This window comes from Harpia harpyja, chromosome 9 (genome assembly GCF_026419915.1).
Source record: "Harpia harpyja isolate bHarHar1 chromosome 9, bHarHar1 primary haplotype, whole genome shotgun sequence".
Classification (NCBI taxonomy): Eukaryota; Metazoa; Chordata; class Aves; order Accipitriformes; family Accipitridae; genus Harpia; species Harpia harpyja.
In genome coordinates this window covers 33,377,798-33,397,127 of record NC_068948.1, presented here as the reverse complement: position 1 = coordinate 33,397,127, position 19,330 = coordinate 33,377,798, and the positions used below count along the sequence as shown (strand labels likewise).

The window sequence follows — 19,330 nt, the reverse complement described above, 5'->3', positions numbered from 1 at the left end:
GCTTAGCTTTTGGCTAGTTCCACACTAGTGACAATCCCTAGCTTCTCCAGCAAAGGTTTTCTGTAGAGTTGCACATGAAATGCCTTGATCAATTAAATCTATTCTTTTTATTTACAGCAGTAATTCCTGTCCTGTGAGGCTCAGTTTACTCAGCACAGTTTACTTCCAGTGAGGCAGCGCTGTATCGCAGGCACATCTTTCAGCTAACTCCATGTTTTAAGCATTTGTTGAAAAGCATTGCACGCTTGAGAGCACCAAATAATGGGCCTGTAGATAATGTGGTGTTGATGCCCCCGCCCCGTGAAGTGTACCTCATAAAACCATAGGAAGAGGGAAATCTTGTGCTGATTTGAAATGTCTTTTCCCAAGACTTTAAAAAAAACCATTACAAGTAATTTCTGTATCTCTGCCTTCACACCTTTAATGAGGCAGAGTTAGACAAGGCAGGACTTGTTTACTTGAGATGCTGGTCATGTTTGAATTGTGTTGCATCCCTCCCGTCCCTCCGCTGTGCTTGGCAGACTGCTGTGCTCTCGAGATGGTGCATGGGGTGGGAATCTCAGGAGAACTGCTGGGAGGCTTTTAAATACTTTGGGGAACAGGGGCAAATGTCTAGAAGACACAAAGAATCTGCAAGATTGCCACAAAGATGGGTAAAGTGCATGTGTGTAGATACTTTTTTTTTTAATACTTATTCTTTTTACATATGAAAATAAGATTGTGATTAGGCAGTAATGAAACAAAACGCTTGCAGAATTGGTGCAGGAGGGAGGGACCGCAATCCTGTGTGCTGAGCAGACGTGCAGGACGAGCTCCACGGTGGAGCCTGTTGCCTCTGGGCAGCCCGTGGCTGCAGGAGCAGAAGAGGAGCTCTCATTTAAGCACCAAGAAGTACGTCGTCCAGCCGGCGAGCAGCAGCGCCCCGACCAGCACGGTGTAACTGAACAGCACGAAGGCCAGCAGCTCCTTCAGCACCTTGAGGAAATGGACGGCGAAGGAGTCCGGCATGGTTCTCCCCGGCGCAGCGGCAGGTAGGGTCTTTGGGACTGCTGCCGTGCTCCTCCCCGGTCTGTAAGCAAAGGGACAGAGTGAGTCTTTCCGAGCACGGAGGCTGCAGAGCCGATGGGGTGGCTCTATCGTTGGGAGAAATGGCTGGGTTCAGGAGGGTTAAAGGCCACCCGTCCTTCTAAGAAGGTTAGTGTCAGGTTGGACTTGTGTGTGCTTGTTCAGAGTCCTGTACAGGGTTGCTGAGCTGCCCAGTGTTGAAAGAGTTTGGGATCTGATCAAAGTCTCCACATTAGGACTGGTAACTAAGCAAATTAAAATATAGACACACAGGCAGCGGACACTGCCATGTTGGTAAGGGCCAGAGGCCGTTACAGAGTCCAGCTGCCTCCTGGTATCTTTCCCCCTGTGTCAGTGGCTGTGCATCCAGGAAGCTTCACGTTCAGAGCGGTCGCTGATGGTGCATTACCAACAGTGTGTTCTGATCAAAGTGGTCAATTCCTCCAAGGAAGCCACCATTAATATTTAATTATATAATTGCATCTAATGGAGATACTGGCACAAACTGAGCCTTTTGTTTAAGAATGACGAAAACTGGGGCTTAAATACAAGTTTGCACAGGCAAATATTTATATCTCATGTTAAAAATAACCTTTAAATGGGAGACACGGGATAAGATGCTTTAGAATTCATCATCTAGCTGTATTTTAAAGTCATACTTACACATCACTTTAGAAATGATTGCTCATTTGTTAGTTTAATATAAAATCTGAACTCTTTCACAAAAGTTGTTGGCTCCTTAGACTTAAAGCTGTGAAGACCCATCTAAAAAATTCTCTCCAATTTACATGTTCTTGTTAATTTTGATCATAACTGTGCCTGATCAAAAATATCTACACTCTTGGTCAAGCACATAAAGGGAATATAAAACCAGACTTAAGATAAAGCTAACCTAAAAGGATTATTTATCTTCTAAACAGTCTAAAGCCAGCCAAAGTAAACTGAATTCCCATCCTGCCACTTAGAATATTTTTTTAAAGTGCTCTTGTGATAAAGAGTTCACTTTTTGGTCTTATTAAAGAGTTCAGTCATTTAATACTAAGCTCAGGCACAAGTATACATTATAGGAGCTATTGCATTTTTAAAACCAGCCACAGTTTCCCAGTTGTTCAAGGCGTTGAAGTTTTCTATCTATCTATAGGCTTTACAGGATTTCTGATTATCTAAAAAGATGTTGATAAAGAAATAAACTGCTTACCCAGGTAGATGATGGGCTCTACTTCGTAAAGTTCCTGTATCTCTCTAGTTTTGTTCTGCAGCTGTCCCTTGAATTTCTGGCTTCTAAATGGTTTGTGCTGTAGTTTGATCCCCTTCTGATCTGCTCCTCCGGGAGCCAGGAGTAATGAGGTTGTGTTTGCAGCCTACACAAGGACTAATGCACTAGGTGTGGTCAGGACCAGTTATTATATGACATAGCGCCTTTGCGCTCTGTGCAGCATGGCAGTACAGAGCATGCCAAATAGCTCCTCTTCCCCAGCATGCTTTTGTCAACAGTATTTTGTGAGTTTAAGCACCATGGCTTAGTGTTACCATGTCAAAACCTGCATTTATTTAAATGCGAGGGTTTTTGCTCTAACAAAGCATTGTGCTATCTTACACTTTTGATTCTGCAGTTAGCTGGAAGGCTGTTGTGCCTCTTGCTCCATTCTCTGAGCCCCCTGTGCTTCTGTGGGCCACTCGGGGAGGAGGATGCTCACATATGGCTGGGGATCGTCCCAGAGCAGCAGCACATTACAGGGTGGAACTGTGTGGGCTGAGTTGGGCTTTTTTTTATCAAAAGAGAGCGAGTGCTGAAGACAGCCTAATACTTGCTGCACTGTCACTAGTTCACTGCTCGCTAGCTTCACCCTTGCACACCTAAGAAGTCATCCCTACCTTTTAGAGAGCGAGCGCTGCAACTCTTTTGCAGCATGGGGGGAGGAGGGAGGTAAGCTGTATGTTTATTTTTAGCAAAACTGCTTTCCGATAATGTTACATGAAAAGTGGAAGTCTTTTGGGGTGGAGGTTGGGTAATGTTTTCTTTTTTTGCTTGTAAACCAGACAAATGCAGACAGCAGAGAGAAGGAAGAGTATGTACTGCAAATCAAATCTCTTACCTACAAAGATATTATGATGTAGAAAATGGCCCCTTAATTTAATTAGGCTCTCTTGTTATCAAATTATTACCCGCATGGTCAGCAAGGCCTTAGACAGAAGCAGAACATAATCAAGCTGCTCAGGAAGCCTGTTAAGTAGTAATTGCTCCTCCAGAGAATCGATCAACGTCAAGATGGCTTTTATTTTTTGCTGTTGTTGTTGAATAGTTCCAGGCAGAAACTTTGTCTAGTTTGAGTGTCCACACAGCTCTAGCTTGGTGGTGGTGCAGGCTACAGTCTGCAGAAAAATATGCAGCAGTGTTGTTGATTAAAATTTGAGTTTACCAAGTGTCCGGCATAAACTGTTTTCCAAGTAAGTTTTGCCTCTAGTGTTACTAACAACAAACACATGTGCTGGGCCAAGTGAAAGGTAAGCAAGCTGTTGAATTGGTGCTTTGTGTGTTTTCCTTTATGCACTTGTGGTGTAGCTTTTACATGTCATGAGCTTAGGTCACAAACTAGCCCAATCAGTGCTATTAATTTCCTTGCAATTAGTTCAATTTTTAAGATTTAAAAAAAAAAACCAAACAAAAACCTGGAAATTGTGATAGTACAAAGACCCTCAAGGCCAAGCCAAGGACACTCTGCAAGGATTGCACTGAATCACATTGTTTCTTGTTTTTTTCTGCACAGTAATGTCTAGTTTTTGATCCAAAGCTACCTCGATTTTCTTTTTAAATACTGTGAAATTACCTACTTTTTACAGTGGAACTGTGGAACTAATGCAGAGCAAGGCAATCCACATTTGCTCCTTGAATTGTCAAAGTTGCAGCATGTTTTGTTTCTGTAAGACAAGTCTGCAAGTTGCCTACCCACCTGAAGTAAAAAGTTTCAAATGATTAAAAATATGTTTTTCTTTAAAAGTCAAGAAATCCATAGATATTTCTGATGCAGTATGTTAAGTGGTAGAACAGAACGTAATTAATGCAGAAGCTTAAAGAAAAAACATCCAGATGTTAGAAAAGTAGTTTCAACTTAAGTAACTCAGTTATCCTATGGCAGGGGGAGAAGGATACAGCTACCACAGTGCAGGGTTTTATTTTATTTATTTTTGTATTCCAGAGAGAGAGAGTGAGCAAACACTTTCAAAAAAAGATCAAATACATTTTTATTTTACTCTAATAAGCCAGCTGGAGTTAAACAGACACAGGGGCTCTGTGAAGGAGCTGATTTGGCAGAACTCATTCTTACAAAACAAAACAAGACATTGAAACCCACAGTCATAACTGTAACAATTTGGAAAAATGAAGGCCTTTGGGGGGGGACATATTATGCATTATGCAGGATAACTAAGAGCAGAAATGTTTGCTAAGAGAGTGATTTAAGGTGTGGGGTGGCTTTTTTTTCAGTTGTTTTTAAGAGTGAAGTGCAGTGTGAAACAGAATCCCCAGTGGTTGCTGTTGAAGCATTTGAGTATAGTGACAGTGACCAGGGAAAGGGCTGAGGCGCAGCAGCACAGGCTTTGGCAGTGGGCAGCTGCACGGGCATAAGCAAAGACCCCTGGTCTGCCTTCCCAGCCTCTAGCAATTAGCATGGCTGAGTCTTCCGGAGCCACAAGCTGCCTCTTGTACACGCTGGCTCAATACCACCAAGGGCCCAGCCACCAAGACCATGGAAAATTCCATCTTAAAATGTTGAGCTCTACAACAGCTCATGGAAGCAAGTACCACAATTTATAAACTGAACAGAGGGGGTGAAAAAAGTGTCTGTTTTAAACCTGCTGTTTACTGGGTCACTAACGTACCTATTTTTGGCCTGAGTCCCATGCAGGGAATGTTTGTGTGTCTTGAAACATAAGCTCTTGACACTGATGTCATTCATACTCTGGAGTTGCCTTCCAGAGTCAGGTGGGTGTACCCAGCACAAACAAGGAACCTCACACTGATCCCTTCAGAGGGCAACTGAAGTAAAAGGCTCAAGCAGCTCCCTCATAACTTGGGTGCGGTTGGTTGTATTCGTAGTTAGTGCTGTTGACATGGATGTGGATAGTTCAAGGTTTAGCTGTTGCTGCAGGAAACCCAATGAATGCCTTGGCCAAAGCATGCAGGACAGTGGACTTGAGCATGTCCTACAGGCAACTAACCATAACATCTTGTTACAGTACAGCACAGGCTAAGCAGGTCCTGCAGGTGCATTATTCTGGATGCCTGAGAGCCATGAAGTTTCTAAACCTATGCAGTAAAAAAGTTACTGTTTCCCCTTTACAGCAGTTCTTTTTCCATTGTACAATCAGCTTCCAAGGATGTGAGAAAACTTAGCTATTGTGGCCTGGCCCTTGCTGCTGCCTGTTGACAGGAATGTGCTGAAGCTGGGGGAACCACAAGTTCCCTGGCTTCATCAGAAAGATGAGCGGGAAACTGAACCCTAGGTACAGCTGAGTACAGATCTCTGACAGAAACAGATCCAGTGCATCGATGGAATAGATCAGGCACCAGAGAGAGAAAGACAGACTGGGAATATTGGTATGAAATCAGGAACAGAAAACATCCTGCCTCCTCAGCACCTTAGGAAGGTAAAAAGAAGTAATCGCATCTCCCACTAAAATTAAACTGAAGGAACAAAAAGAAGCAATTTGCCAAATAGAAGGATCAGGGCAAATCCCTGCTCCCCCAATGCTTGTTTGCCAATTCAGACCACGAGCAGGAATCTCTCTTTCTCCCGTTGTTTGTTTCATTGTTAGTGCCTTTACTAGGAACTTCCACAAACAGTAGGAACGCAAGTGCAGAGAGGGGTGAGGGTAACCACATCATGAGCTGGTCTCAGGAAAACTGTCATGTTTCTCTGACGTTCAAGCATCCATGCCAGAAGACCAGAAGCTGACGTGCCTGCATCACACAGGGCTTCTCACTTTTACTGTCTCTCGCCACAGACTCTAGAAAGGGGCAGGCTCCAGTTTTTCCATCAAGGATTTGATCCAACTTGTTCCATTGATCAGTTTTGTAGTGGCAATGACGTACTCTGTGCCTCCATCTTCCATTTGGGACAGAAATCTCAGTGCAGCAATTTCTGCATATGTTACACCTCCCAGGAAGAACACCAGAGTGACTCGGTTCTCACCGTGTTGACCTGTGTATTCAGAGAAATTTACAGGTTGTCTTAAGTTTGGGTTTTTTTTACATCTCCTGTCCATCAGTCAAACTCAAGATGACCTGAAACTAGAATAAAGATAGCAGCTGAATTAGAGGAGAAACCTATTGGGCAGAATACTAGACTGGGGCCCAGAAATGCAGACTCTACTTACTCCCAGCTCTGGAGTCTCTTTACAGGATGTGCTTCTGCCTGCCCAGGTTTAATACTAGGAGACTGATGCTGACCTTCTTTGTAAAGTAATGTTACTTATTAAAATCCCAATGTAAGGTTAGGGTTTATCTTAGTACTCTGATGAGAAGTTAACGAATGTACAGCTCTCAGTACACATGGTGCTGTGCATTAATAGCAGGCTGAATATGTGACTGGACATTTTAAAGAGGCCAGAAAGCTATCTGTCAAAAATGGGTTAGATGTAATACTGTAGTGGGACAGGGAGATGAGATAGATGCCTGGACTCTGCCAGCCCTGATTTCAGTTTGCCTTATTCCAGCCTAACAGAAATGCACCCCCCTTTAAAAAATGGGAAAACAAATCAAAACTTACGCTTTTTCTGAAGGCCAGTAGGTAACTGCTGCCTCTCCTCAAAATGGGGACCCGGCAGCATCTTTAAAACCTCCTCTATGCTCCGCCACCCTGGCCGAGCCAGTAGCTGTGCCAGGCGTACACTCAGCGGAGCGTAGCCACTGTACACGTAGGAGATATCATTGGGGTTCTGCAGGAGAGAGCACAGTGTGAGCAGCAGGTGCGTGCTACTTCATGCTGCAAAACAGCACCATAGAAATAATTAAAGAAAAAGATGACGGTGTTCCTGCTGCACCTCATTCTGTATTGTTAGATGTAATGTTTACTGCTGAGGTGCCTGTTTACCTGTTCATTAACATCATCCATCCATAAGCGCAGGGTTTTCCTGATCGTTGGGTAGTTATTCCTACCACTTGTCTGAGGTTTCAGGAGTCCAGCCTTTTCTAAATTGTTTAAGGTCAATATATGTTCATAGCCGTAAGTCTGCAATATGAAGAATTCACCTTTAATACCATGTCAATAATCCATGACCAGAGTGTTAAAAAAAAAAAAGACAAAAGGCAAAGATGTTAGTTTAAAAAAGTTTTTTGGTTAAGATCTCTCTAGAGTGTATCCCATTTACAGTGTTTAAACCATAATAGTAAAAAGTGCAATGATATAAATCTCTCTGTATCTACACGTTGGAAAACACATATAAGCACCTCCTGAGTCACTGCCATCAGCCCAAAGAGAAGCCTCAGCCCTCCACCTGTACACACTGGAAGTCAACACTACCCATGTATAAGATGCATCTGTCTAGAATGCAAGCGTTGTAGAGCTGAGGCCTTGATGTGGATTTTCTCAGAAATTTATCAATCCAAAAGTTACAGCCCAACCTGGAGAATCTCTCTTTTGTAATGGTCCAGAACCTTCTGCTTCAGTCCACTATTGCATACAGATTGCAAGCAAACGAGACGCAAGATCTTGATTAATGGATGTTTTTGAGCTATGCAGTCTTCAATATAATTGTTAACCTATTAAAAAAATTACATAAGCCATTATTTAAAGACCTGTTAAAGTATCTAGAAGACCTGGAAACAAAGATCTAGTTTTGTCTAGTATCTCCAAAACAGCAAAAAAGTGGGTGCAGCTGCTCTCCAGGCAGCTCAAGACCATCTGTAAAACAGTGATCCAGCAGTGGTTCCACCTAGTGTCTTTCTAAAGTATGTCAATTCCACAGTCAATAGCTAGACTTTGATGCACTGAAAATATTCTGATTAATGGTCTTCAATCTTTCACTGATCCCTCACAGCACATAATGCCCCTGTACAAGTCAAAGCACCCCAGCTGTATATATCTGCATTACAGGCAATGGTAGGTGATGGGAGCCCAGCAAAGCACACAGTAAGCACCGTCTCCAAGTACATTCAGTGATGCATGTCACTTGGAAAAAACTGCACATGTGCAAGGAGACACACATGAGAGCTCACAACCTTGACACTGGAAGGAGACAGACATCATCTAAACCAGATGTTTCCTCTCTCAAAAAACGCAAAGGGAAAAAACCCCAGAGAAATACCTTGGGTTTTTTTCCAAGACAGGAGTCACTAATTGTCTTACCTTGTCTGTGTCTATTCCAGACATGAACTCTTGTTCCACTGTTAAATTATCAAAGAAATCTTCAGATGCTTTGGGAAAAGAATGAAAATCAATACAATAGCAAGTGACAACTTATTTTCTACATTTAACATTTCAGCAGAGATGCACTTGATGGAGCAAAACCAATTTTTGCCAAGCTGGATGATGTCCATCAAGTTGTCTTGCATCTCGCTATATTTAAATTAGTCAGACTGTTCAACAAATACTCACTGGTGATGTCTTTGATGAGTTCTGCTATGGAGGTGTGGTTTGCTAGGGAACTTCTTGCTGCCTGCATGTGTGGCAACTGTGAGACAAACTGCTTAATCTCTCCAACGGTTTTTGCGTGGTGTCTTTCCTAAAGAATTCCGTTGCTTAGGTTAGGTCTTGTTCAGATTAATAACACCAACTAGATGAGTTTGTCATGAAAAAGGTTTTTACTGCACTCACTGCAACAGCAGATACTGTTAGAGATACGCAACCTTTTAGACAAAAGACTTTACATGCTTATACTAAAGTCACAGCATTACCTGTAACAGCACTCTGATCATTAGAAGAGGCAGGACATGATACAACAGGATCACTAGACTGGTTTTCTCCATTATACCAGTGTTGCCAATCACTTTTCTCCACCTTTGTCTGACTTCAGCCATCACTATTTACTCCTCAGTTTCTCTACCAGCAAAACTACCTTTTTCATGCAAAGATGAATTACTTTGCTAGCTGCCAGTAAACATGGAGCTCTAGGCAAATGCAGTCAGAGATGGGGGACATTCCCCCTCAAAGCAGTAGTGAAAGGTGCTGAGGAACTGGGTTGGCGGGGTCTGTGTCCCTCGTGAGTGGAAGCCTGCCATTCACTGTACCTGGCTGTAACAATGGCCCAGGTTTTGAGCAAGGATCTTATAAAGCACAATGCAGACTTCGGCTCTCAGAGCAGTCCAGAGGTCTGTATTTCATTTGGGCTACTTGCCTTTTGCTGCAACTTGGAATAAAAATAGTAATAATTTGACTCATATGTGAAGGATTTAAATGGGCAAGTGCAGGCAGGAGAGCGATAATAATGAAGCCTGCAATTTAAGAAGTCCTCTGCTGCCAATATGCTACTGTTTCATTATCACCTATTACCTCTGACAATTTCTTAAACTTCTTTTTTTTTTTAACTAGCAGTATGAATAATCCATCTTTAGCACCTTCCGCACTAATATTGCGGTAATAGACGTTTACTAGGAGATGAGGCTGAGCACACAGTATTTCAGTTAAGTTACTGCTACCTCCTCTTAAATGTGGCAGAAGTGAAGAGGCAAAGAAAATAATCTCAAGGAAATACAATCAAACAGCATAACAAGTTCTCTCGAGAATTACCATGAAGTCTGAAAGCAGAGATATCAGATCTCAAGTTTTTTATGAATCATCAACAGGATGTTTTCAAACAAAACCACAAACACACCCCACAGCACTCTCCAGCGTTGTCTAAGGTGACACGTGAGCACGAATTTACAGGTCAAATCTCCTGTAAGACAACTGTCTTTTTCACATTCCTATTGTTTTTTATGCCAGCCATAATACTCTATGAAGGTACATTCTAGAGTTTTATTTCTTAAAACTTTTCTCAATGAATACAAAGGGAAAAGGACCTTTCAGTTAAAAGGCAACAACAGCAACCAAGTGGAATTGATCAGTATGCTAAAATTAACCTTTGGCCTCTTGCAGAGGGAAGCAGCACCTGACTGTTCTGCAGACTGAAGAAAGCTGCTCCTACGATGGAAACTATGGGCTCACACAGCAGAAATGTGGTTTAGGCTAGCTCTGAGACAAGCTTTTAACAGTGAGGATAGGAAAAGCCCCAGAACAGAGGTGTGGGGAGAAGAGAAGAGAGGATCTGCATTACTACAGGATTCTTAAGAGGAGATTTGACCAACACCTAGTCAGAACAAAGTGGAGCTGATCTCATCCCAGGGCAGGGGAAGAGACTGGAGGGGATTCTGAAGACTACCTATTTTTTCTCTGGCTGGGGGATTACTCCATGGCAACAGCTCAAGCTGCCAGTCACAGCCCTGGCCCTGCTGAACGCAGACTGAGACTTATCTGATGACAAGAATGCCCGAGGGATGCACAGTCGGACGCAGGCCTCACCTCAAAGGCTGCTGAGATGATCTTGGCTTTCTTGCTCAGCACTGACCCCACAGCATTGAAGTTCTTGTCTCGGATTTCAGCATACAGCTCTTCAGCAGAGTTCAGCTGGAGCTTCTTGGGTTCTGTGGGGAGATCTTTTCCACCTTCACCCTGCTTCTTCGGGGCAAACTTCTCAGGAGGCAGTTTCACATAAGCTACCAAATGCAGAGAAATAACGCTAATAAGCACTGGAACTTCACCACCAGAAGTTAAGACAAGCAGGCTGTGGAAACACATCCCCTGAACTGGAAACAGTTCTGAGCAGCAAAGCTAATATAAACGCCCAGACGACTCAGTGTATATGTGTTAATTAAGGAGGGTCTCCCTGTACTCACCCAGAGACCTATACAAACATACGCAATCAGAACCCAAGTGCTAGCTACCCCACTTTCAAAAAAGTTTGGAGGCAGCCTTCCAGCCAGCCTTCAGTACAGCAGGAGGGATTAAAACCCATAAATGCCTCTCTGGAGTGTTCCTTACTACTGCCTGAAGAGCAGGAGAGCGCTCTGAATAGCCTTTCACAAACCGTTCCTGTCTCCTCAGTGTGGCACATAAGCCAGCCAGGCTGGAGGGTGAAGGCATACGCTAACATTTCTACTCCAACACTACGTGTTCTGTGTCACTGCATCTGCACCCAGCCAACATCCAAAATATGCCCGTTCAATAACCATGCACTGTACTCAGCTACCCTTCCTAGGCAAAAAGAGAGCGAGAGCTGATCTCGATGGGCTCTAGCTTGGGACTGAACCATCCCCACACTAAGATCAGGTGAGCTGCTCCCACATCACAGTTATTTAGTGAAGCAGAAACCCACCTGACACACCGCAACCTGCACCAGCACGCCGGAGACCTCCCCCTTACCCAGCAGTACTCACTGTTCTGAATTCCGTAGATTTCGTCTATCAGCCCTTCATACGTCAACTGTGTAGCTAATGGCGTCAGCAGATCGACATTGCGGTCCAGCAACAAGAGGGTATCAAAGACGGGAAATATCGAGTTCTGGCTTCCAGGGAACTCGCGCTTCATCCTGATCATCATATTAGCTACGTGCTGAAAATACATCATGTTGGTCTCGTTATGGCGCAGGCCACAACAGATGGATTGGACTCCTAGGCCCTACAAACACATGCTCATGCAAGTATGGGGCACAGCCCTGTGTAAAGGAAGAGAATGGCAAGAAGTACAAACTGGGTGACAGATGGGGGCAGGACAAGACCAAAAAAAGAAAAAAAAAAAGTCCTTCTCTGCTGCTTTCCGCAGCTTAGCAAGACAGCGACTGTGACTGAAACACTGGGTTCATCTCAAGCCACTCCCTCATTACAAAAGGTACCAAATAAACCATAGATTGATCAGAGAGAAGAAAAAAGGGCAAGTGAGTTATAGGGAGAGCTGAAAAAGCTAAGGCATGAACAGTAGGTTACACATTTCCCACTTCATTCAGCGCTTCTGATACCGACAGAATGGCTAAGCGTTAAAACTCTACAGATAAAAGAACTGCTGAAAACATGAAGGCAGTGCACCTTTGAGCAAAAAGCATACAAAATTAGATAAATCATCCTGACAGGAAGACTTATGGAATAGCAAAGATTGTTCTTTTGGCCAGAGATGAAAAAGACCTGATGGCCATGATCCTGAAATTCCAGTATGATAAGAAGGGTCTGTGGCTGGATTAAAAAAAACCCACGGGTGCATTTAACCAAACACTCCTTAAGGCAGTTCCAAAGAACAAGACACATTTTTTTAGCAGCAACATTTGCCTTACCCGGGCACACTCGCCCTTCCCAAAAATCTGCGGGATGGTTCCGTAGAGAGCCTGCAGTGTCATCAGCCCCTTTGCCGCATGGTACAGACTTGTCTGGTCGCTCTCCAGGTAACATTCCTAAACAACAAGAAGGGTTCCCGATGGAAGGTGTCGATCCGACACAGCTGCTTCCACAGCAGAATGTGGTCCATGTGAACAGTTAAGAGGTGACACAGGCTGGGGAAAAACTATGGTTATTGGCAAATGTGGACCTTATCTCTGCTGTTACTACATAGAATCATTTGATCAAACCAGACACTGTAATATTTCTGAACCCCACATGCTACTCCCAGTTTGATGGAGAGGAGGAAGAGCCAGAAAGTGACTGCAAAGAGCCTCTCCCTCTAATGAGGCCAATGTGAGCACACACCACCTCATCCTGGCTGCTGACAAGCAGCTGCAAGCCCTGACGCGTCCTCTGGGCTACATTTAACAAGGCAGAGATGGCCAAAGAAACTCTCAAACCTTTCTGTCCCCAGACGCAGCATTCTGAGAAAACAGGATACACAGCTGGTAGGTGACAGCGTGCAGTATTAACCACTGTGCGTAGCTCTATGTATTGACACAAACTGTGCTGGCTCTTTGTAACAACTAAGTATTTTAAGCCTCATGAATGAATTTGTGAAAATAATGCCAGCAGTTAAAGCTAGAGGAAATGGGGTGCAGCCTGGTGTACTGATTGTTCCTTCAGTGTTTAGTCAGAAAACACACAGAGCAGTTCGGGCTCAGTTCGGCTCTCGGGATCAAGCCACATGTGCTCTGCAAGGCCCTTCCCTGCTCTGTGGGTGACCGAGAAACCCTCCGAGAGCAAGCGAGCCCCTGTACCAAAGCCCAACAGCCAACACAAAAACACATGGCGTCTTTCCTCAAAGTCGAGAGGAGTGCTTACCTTGAACGCGCTCTCAGACTCCATGGAGAGCAGGTCTCCGTCGAAGGGTATCAAGTCCAGGCTGTACTGCTCTCTGTGGATGAAGGACCCCAGCACGCCCTGCTCCTTCAGCCACTGCTCGCAGAGCAGGCTGCGGCGCGGCACGAAGAGGATGTGGAAGTCCCTCTGGGGAGAGCGGCCTCTGTCTTCCCTGGAAGAGTCACAGGCAGGAGCACAGCAAACGGTAACTCAGCTGCGCAGGCAGCCAGCACAGACCGCGGGCTGGGGGCACTGAATTCAAAGGAAATAGGAATGCCGCATTTGGTTATTGTTACCACCTTCCATTCCCGGCTTTGCACTTCAGAATATTTTTTTATCCAGCCGTAGGCATCCGCTGCCACAGGTCTGAAACCAGGGCACGGTGACTTGGTTTTCCTACGGTTCTCAAAAGGAGGGTCAACCAAAGCATGACTCGTTCCAGCTAATTAGAAGGGACGTACATCCTCTTAACGAGGAACGCACCCTCTGCATTGCCAGCCAAAGTGAACCCCCGCCTCGCTGCCTTCCCAGGGTGTCTCGCACCCCGACCCGAGCCCCCAGAGCGCCTGCGTGGCGGTTCCGGTGTCCGCAGGCTGTTCCCCGTTTCGGGGAACCACACGGCACTTCCAGGCCAAACCTGTCCCCTCCTTCGGCCGGCGCCCAAGAAAAGAACCCCGGGGGGACCCCTCGCAGCCGCCGCCAGCACCGGCTCTACCTGAGCACGTTGTCCGTAATGATGTCCATCAGCTCTAGCTTGGGCCTGACGAAGAAGATGATGTTCTTGACGTCAGCCTGAGGCAGGCGGCCCGGCTTGAGCGTGAACATCTTTTCCACCTCATGCTCCTAGGCAGAGGCAAGGGCGTTAGCCAACTGCGGGGAGCTCCGGTGACGAGGCCCGGCAGCTGAGGGACCGCCACCGCCCCGCCGCCGCCGCCGCGCTTACCTTCAGGAGCGAGTACTGCGCGATCAGCCCGAAGGGCCCGGTCAGGTACTCGTCCCAGACGATCGCCTGCGGGACGGGACGAAGGCGTCAGGCCCGGGCGCCCCGCCGGGCGGGCGGGCGAGCTGACCTCCCCCTCCCCCGCCCCCCGCTCACCTTGGAGCCCGCGCACTTGTCGAGGAACTCGCGGAGCTCCCGGCGCCCCGCCTCGCGCAACGCCGTCAGGTTGACGCGCCCCGAGCTCAGGTGAGCCGCCATCGCCCTCCCGCCGCCGCCGCCGCCCCTGCTCACGTGACGCCGGCGGTGAGCTGGCGCCCGCCACGTGACGGCCGAGGCGGGGCCAGGCCCGGCGGTACGGCGCCCCCTGGCGGGCGCCACGCCAACTGCGCCGGCACCAAAGCCCCGCTCTTTCGCACCACATTCTCCGTCCTCCACCGGTTTGTTGAGGTCAGCAACGTCCGTCGCCCGCTACCGAACGCATGCTGCGGGAGGGCTCGCGTAAAGCCTCAGTAAAAACAACCCACAACGGTGCTATAACCTTTTTCTTTCTGTTTACTGACAGTGCAGCCACAGGGGATGTTTGTCCCCACACAGAGCCCGCGATAGTCCTAACGGAAGGGAAAGGTAGAAAAGAAAACACTTTTTTCTTTTTTTCCAAAATATAACTTTAATATATATATGCATATATACACACACACACCACACACACTATATAGAAGCTGAAAGAATGCAAAACAAAAAAAAGGATGTCCCACAAACTTAGGTGTGCACAGCAGATGGATTTCTAAAAAACCCCCACAGCAGCTCCGTTTCTTACCTGCTTCAAGGTTTCATGTTTCACACTGTTGTCAAACTGCAACCCAGAGCTCACGTTCACTGAGCAATATCACAATCAAATGAGTAAATGAAAATAAAGATGAAATATTTCTCAACCCAGTCCAGTGTCAAAAAAAGCTTAAAAATCTAAATGTACAAATTCAGCCTTAAAATGGTTTAGTGCAAATATGAAAATTAACAGCATAATTTTAAGGTATTTAAATAAGCTTTAATATAACTCTAGTGCTTCGTTCCTATATAGCTTTTCCCATCAACAGATGCCACAGCACGGGGGCATTTCTTGTTAAGAGTGGGGACAGACCCAGAACCTGGGAAGAAATAGCATAAAGTCATTTGTTAAATCATTCATTTATATTTCACTTAAGTTTATTAAAGGGAGATAGGGTATTTATTAGTGGAAGAGCAAAATATTTATCAATTTACTGATTCTGGAGTGAATGGGCAAGGTGAATTAGAGAGAGGGAGTCAAGAAACGCTGTCCCTTTTCCTGACATTCAGCACACACAAATGCTGGTGGTATAAATCATCCAATTCGGGTGCACAGACAGTCCATCCTCCCGGCCACGTGTTGCATTAGAAGGTCTCATCGTCATTGCAGTCAGCCGTCCAGTGCCCGAACATCTCGCAGGTATCGCAATAGGGGCGTTCTTCTCTCCTGCTGCCATGGTAAGCTGAGTGGGGTGGCTCCTCCAGCATCTGTGCCTGAGTCGGACAGTCTTCAGTGTCGTGGAGATCAAAGCAGCCGCAGATATCGCAGAAGAGACGAGGTTTCTTCTTTGACAAGCTTTCTTCCTCACTGCAAGATCAGCACCAGCCCAAGTCAAGCAGGGTACTTCTCCTCCATAAAGGAGAAAGCCCTGCTTCCCTGCCCTGCGTGATAAGCTGTCCCGTAATTATTGAGACTCAAGAAACACTACGGTGGTCAACAACAAAAAAATTACAAAACCCCTTCTGAAGATCTTCTGACATCTCGACTACCTTGCAGTACCCCCATAATCCCTTACACTGTAATATTTACTAAACAAACTGCTCTGTTGTGTAAATATTTGTACAAATACAGACATTATTTAAAAAAGAAACACATGGAAACTCGTTTCTCTTTTCTCTTTAGAGAAGAGATCTGAAGTCACAACTTATCAAACAGGTTTTAGTTCTATTTCTCTGGACTGGATCTCCCCATCGCGATGCAGCTACCAGCCAGCCTCTTGAGAGCAAAGACTCATCTACTTAACTCGGGAAGGCCCAAACTCAACCAAGACTGACAACAAATATGTTGCGATACATCAGTGTCTGTGATCGATAACTACAGAGGATCATTTTGCACCACCAGATACACCGTAGTAATGGACCTAAAAAGAAGGCTGGATTCATTCACTCTAAATTCACAAGAAAGCTATGTTTGTCCTTCCTAACAGCTGAGATCAGGCTGGTGCATTGTGCAGCTGACAGAACTGCCTGCTGCCAACAGTTCCCAAAACACAAGCCAAGGTTTTCCTTTAGGATTTATACCTGTCATAGTTATTGATCTCCTCTTCATTGCCATTGAGGGCTGCTTCACACATTCTTTGTATTTTCAAGTTCAATTCTTCGTTTCTCCTTTGCAGATCTACTATCACTGAATTCAGGAAGTCAATCTATGATAGTCAAGAACAAGGACAGTCAGCAGGTTGAGGACTGCACTTCAGAGAAAGCGAGCAACCAAGGAATAACCCTCAAACTGACACGTGCAGATCTGCATTAACTCTTACGACTGGATCGTTGTATTACAGAGAGCACCCATGGACACTGAGAGAACGAGGGATAGGAAGGACCTAGGATCCTCAAAGACCAAAGGACTCTGAGACCCTCAGTGTGATTTCTGTCCAGGGAGCTAGGTAGTTCTGCCCAGCCAAAACCTCTGGGACATCGGTGGGTCTCAACCCACCACCAACAGATCTTCTAATGTTACATTTTGAACATAAATCCCATTGTGTAATTCTGATCAGAACAGCATCTCTGTTCCTCTGAACCGGCAGCTCTAGGGGATACTCTCAGAGCTGTCCTGGCAGGGCAGGGGGACAGCGCAGCACACCCATCGGCATCTCCCAAAGCCAGAGCCACAGGGTTCAGTAGACCAGCACTGCAGCAGCACTGCTGAATGTAATCAAGTCATGCTTGGCAAATTAACATAGTGAATAAAATAAAGGAACCCAAGAAGTGGAACAAACCTCGTGCTGATTGGAAGGAAGGGTTGCCATCAGCAGGTGAATTCAAGGAGGCAGAAAAACAGAAAAATATTGATGTATGTTAATTACACTACTGATCTCTGCACAGACTAGGAAGGATGTTTTTTAATCAATGTGACTGACATAGCGATCTAACAAGGACTTTTATAACGAGCAGAAGGTGCTTCTAGTCTAACTGTGTTTCCTAGGCATTTGTTGTCACAGGCTGCCTGTTGCACGGCAGTGCTTCACACGTTCATTATGATTATCGTACTCTTTGATACACATTTCTCCTGTTACCAAGCACATGCTAACTGAGCAACTTCCATGCTCCATTGCTGCCAACCCTCATTCCAAGTAAAGTTCTGCAGTTAAGAAGCAGCAAGGATCACCATGTTCAACTGCAGAAGCTTAGAAGTAGCATGGAGCTCAAGTAGCCCACTTCTCCAAGATGGCAAGCACCACAGATTCAGGTGGGCCACACCTTATTCCTTGTTCACATCCAAGAAACCTCTGGAAAGAACACCAAAGGAGCAGTTTACGAGTGTGCTCCGCTAGGCTGTACCTCACCAACAGGCTACAGGTCAAAACTTGCCGTCTCTGCTTTCCTGCTTGCTTCCTCATGTTCCGATAACCTGAACTATTTCTCCAGTATCACTTATCACTTGATTCTTAATATTTACTGTCATTAATATTTTCCTTCAGAAGCAGAAGGCTACAAGATAAATCTGCCCATTATAATTCTGATGTACAAAATCTGATTAGGAACAGTCTCTGGAAAAATATTTCACTCTGCCTACAGACACGCTGCTGTTTTAGCATGCTGATGTTTCAGATCAAATACCTGCTTCTCTTTTGCAATTTCATCTTGAAGTAGATTAGCAGCAATGTCACCTTTAAAGAAAAAAACAAAACCAAACAAGGTGTAAGTATCCAGTAATCTAAATTATGAAACACACAACAGCTTAGTCAGAGACTGAAATAAACAGTCTCCAAAACATCTTACTCTCACTGCTTTCTAATCACTCAGTATAAGCTTTGGTAAGGGTGACTTCTTTGGGGAATTTTTCTGACCACTGCATTACAGAAGCATATTCAATACTGCATGTTACTTATTAAAATACAAAAAATGTACGTATAGGTGACAGCTGAAGTTCACAGATCTGCAAAGGAACGCTCCTCTGTTGAGAGATGAGACTGTAGTGGTACAAAACTGAAAAAGCTCAGCATAAGGTAAGCACGAATGTCTAAAATGTGGAATTCCCAGTCTTGTGCTCAGCTCAGGTAGGCGGTTTTATTACGATGCCTACACATTCCTTACTTTGCAGCTACAGCAAGGAAAAACTACATCAGTCTAAGAGGCTCTTGCACACAAGCCACCCCATGAACAGGATAAATTTTTATGGCTTATGCACGTTTCATTTCAAGTCAAATTGCCCCCCACTCTGGTATAAATGGGGTTAACTGGCAATGTTGGTAGCTTTCACATTTTGCAGCTGGCCAGAATTTCTTCCTTAATTCAAGTCTTATATGTGTCCTACAACAGGAAAGTCACATTTCTCAGGAGGTTCAATTAGTTAAACCTCCTTTTAACTATCTGGTTAACAGTTGCAAAAACCTACAAGACTAAAAATGAAGGCAGAGAGACAGTAAAGAGGCTCTCTCTTTTACCTGAGGAGCTAGTTACAGTTAAAGGCTGTTCGTTGTTTTCCTTGAGTTTTTGCTCCAAGTTCTTCACCTTTTCCTCAAGTTTCAATTTATCAGACTCCAGTGACTTAACCACTGACTGCAAGGTTTTTGCAGAAGCATTTTCTCCACGGAGCACTGTGATCTGTAAGAATTATTTGAGAATGCTTAAGCCTTCCAGAGTGAAGTCAGAGCACCAAGGCAACTTAGTAGTAAGGGCTAAATAGCCACCAAAAATATATGCTAGAAGTCACCTAAGTAGGCACAGATACCTAAAGATTTAATTCTAAGGTTTAACTATGCTGAATTAACAAAGAAAAAGAATTAGCCAACTCTTCAGTATCAAGCATACAA

At 45.0% G+C, this 19,330-nt stretch overlaps 2 protein-coding genes and 1 long non-coding RNA gene across 15 annotated transcripts in view; 1 reads left to right on the top strand and 2 right to left on the bottom strand.

The window, feature by feature from the left end:
- Positions 1-947: 947 nt before the first annotated feature.
- LOC128146487 (uncharacterized) overlaps positions 948-19,330 on the top strand; it is a 28,323-nt gene continuing 9,940 nt past the window's right edge. Inside the window, exon 1 of the long non-coding RNA XR_008236779.1 lies at positions 948-1,031. This is a non-coding gene — a long non-coding RNA (uncharacterized LOC128146487). The remainder of the gene's footprint in view (positions 1,032-19,330) is intronic.
- On the bottom strand, positions 4,230-14,543 carry VPS33A (VPS33A core subunit of CORVET and HOPS complexes). 4 transcript variants are annotated; one of them, XR_008236777.1, is made up of 13 exons: positions 14,406-14,543; positions 14,253-14,318; positions 14,025-14,152; positions 13,292-13,481; positions 12,364-12,480; positions 11,477-11,651; positions 10,563-10,756; positions 8,661-8,787; positions 8,412-8,479; positions 7,688-7,825; positions 7,158-7,295; positions 6,834-7,049; positions 4,230-6,266 (listed from the first exon to the last, which is right to left on the bottom strand). XR_008236777.1 is itself a non-coding variant. In XM_052797908.1 (13 exons), the coding sequence occupies exons 1-13, from the start codon at positions 14,505-14,507 to the stop codon at positions 6,073-6,075; spliced, it is 1,806 nt and encodes a 601-aa protein (XP_052653868.1). In that variant the 5' UTR covers positions 14,508-14,543; the 3' UTR covers positions 4,230-6,072. The 4 variants fall into 4 exon arrangements, 2 of the variants coding, with proteins under 2 accessions (XP_052653868.1, XP_052653869.1); XM_052797908.1 differs by having other exon boundaries at positions 6,834-7,002; XR_008236778.1 differs by lacking the exon at positions 4,230-6,266 and having other exon boundaries at positions 6,844-7,002; positions 7,158-7,315.
- CLIP1 (CAP-Gly domain containing linker protein 1) overlaps positions 15,431-19,330 on the bottom strand; it is a 73,612-nt gene continuing 69,712 nt past the window's right edge. For all 10 annotated transcript variants that reach the window (XM_052797898.1, XM_052797899.1, XM_052797907.1 and 7 more), the window contains 4 exons: positions 18,962-19,121; positions 18,135-18,184; positions 16,596-16,720; positions 15,431-15,882 (listed from right to left, as the gene is read on the bottom strand). In XM_052797898.1, the coding sequence (XP_052653858.1) occupies positions 15,660-15,882; positions 16,596-16,720; positions 18,135-18,184; positions 18,962-19,121 (558 nt within the window). In that variant the 3' untranslated portion in view covers positions 15,431-15,659. The remainder of the gene's footprint in view (positions 15,883-16,595; positions 16,721-18,134; positions 18,185-18,961; positions 19,122-19,330) is intronic.

Coding starts and splice junctions, on each gene's coding strand:
- VPS33A (XM_052797908.1), bottom strand. CDS start 14,507: ATGGCGGCTCACCTGAGCTCGGGGCGCGTCAACCTGACGGCGTTGCGC. Junction 8,788..10,562: donor TCATCTCAGCAGCCTTTGAG/GTGAGGCCTGCG, acceptor GGAATTCTTTAG/GAAAGACACCACGCAAAAAC. Junction 7,296..7,687: donor ACAAAAGAGAGATTCTCCAG/GTTGGGCTGTAA, acceptor TTCATATTGCAG/ACTTACGGCTATGAACATAT.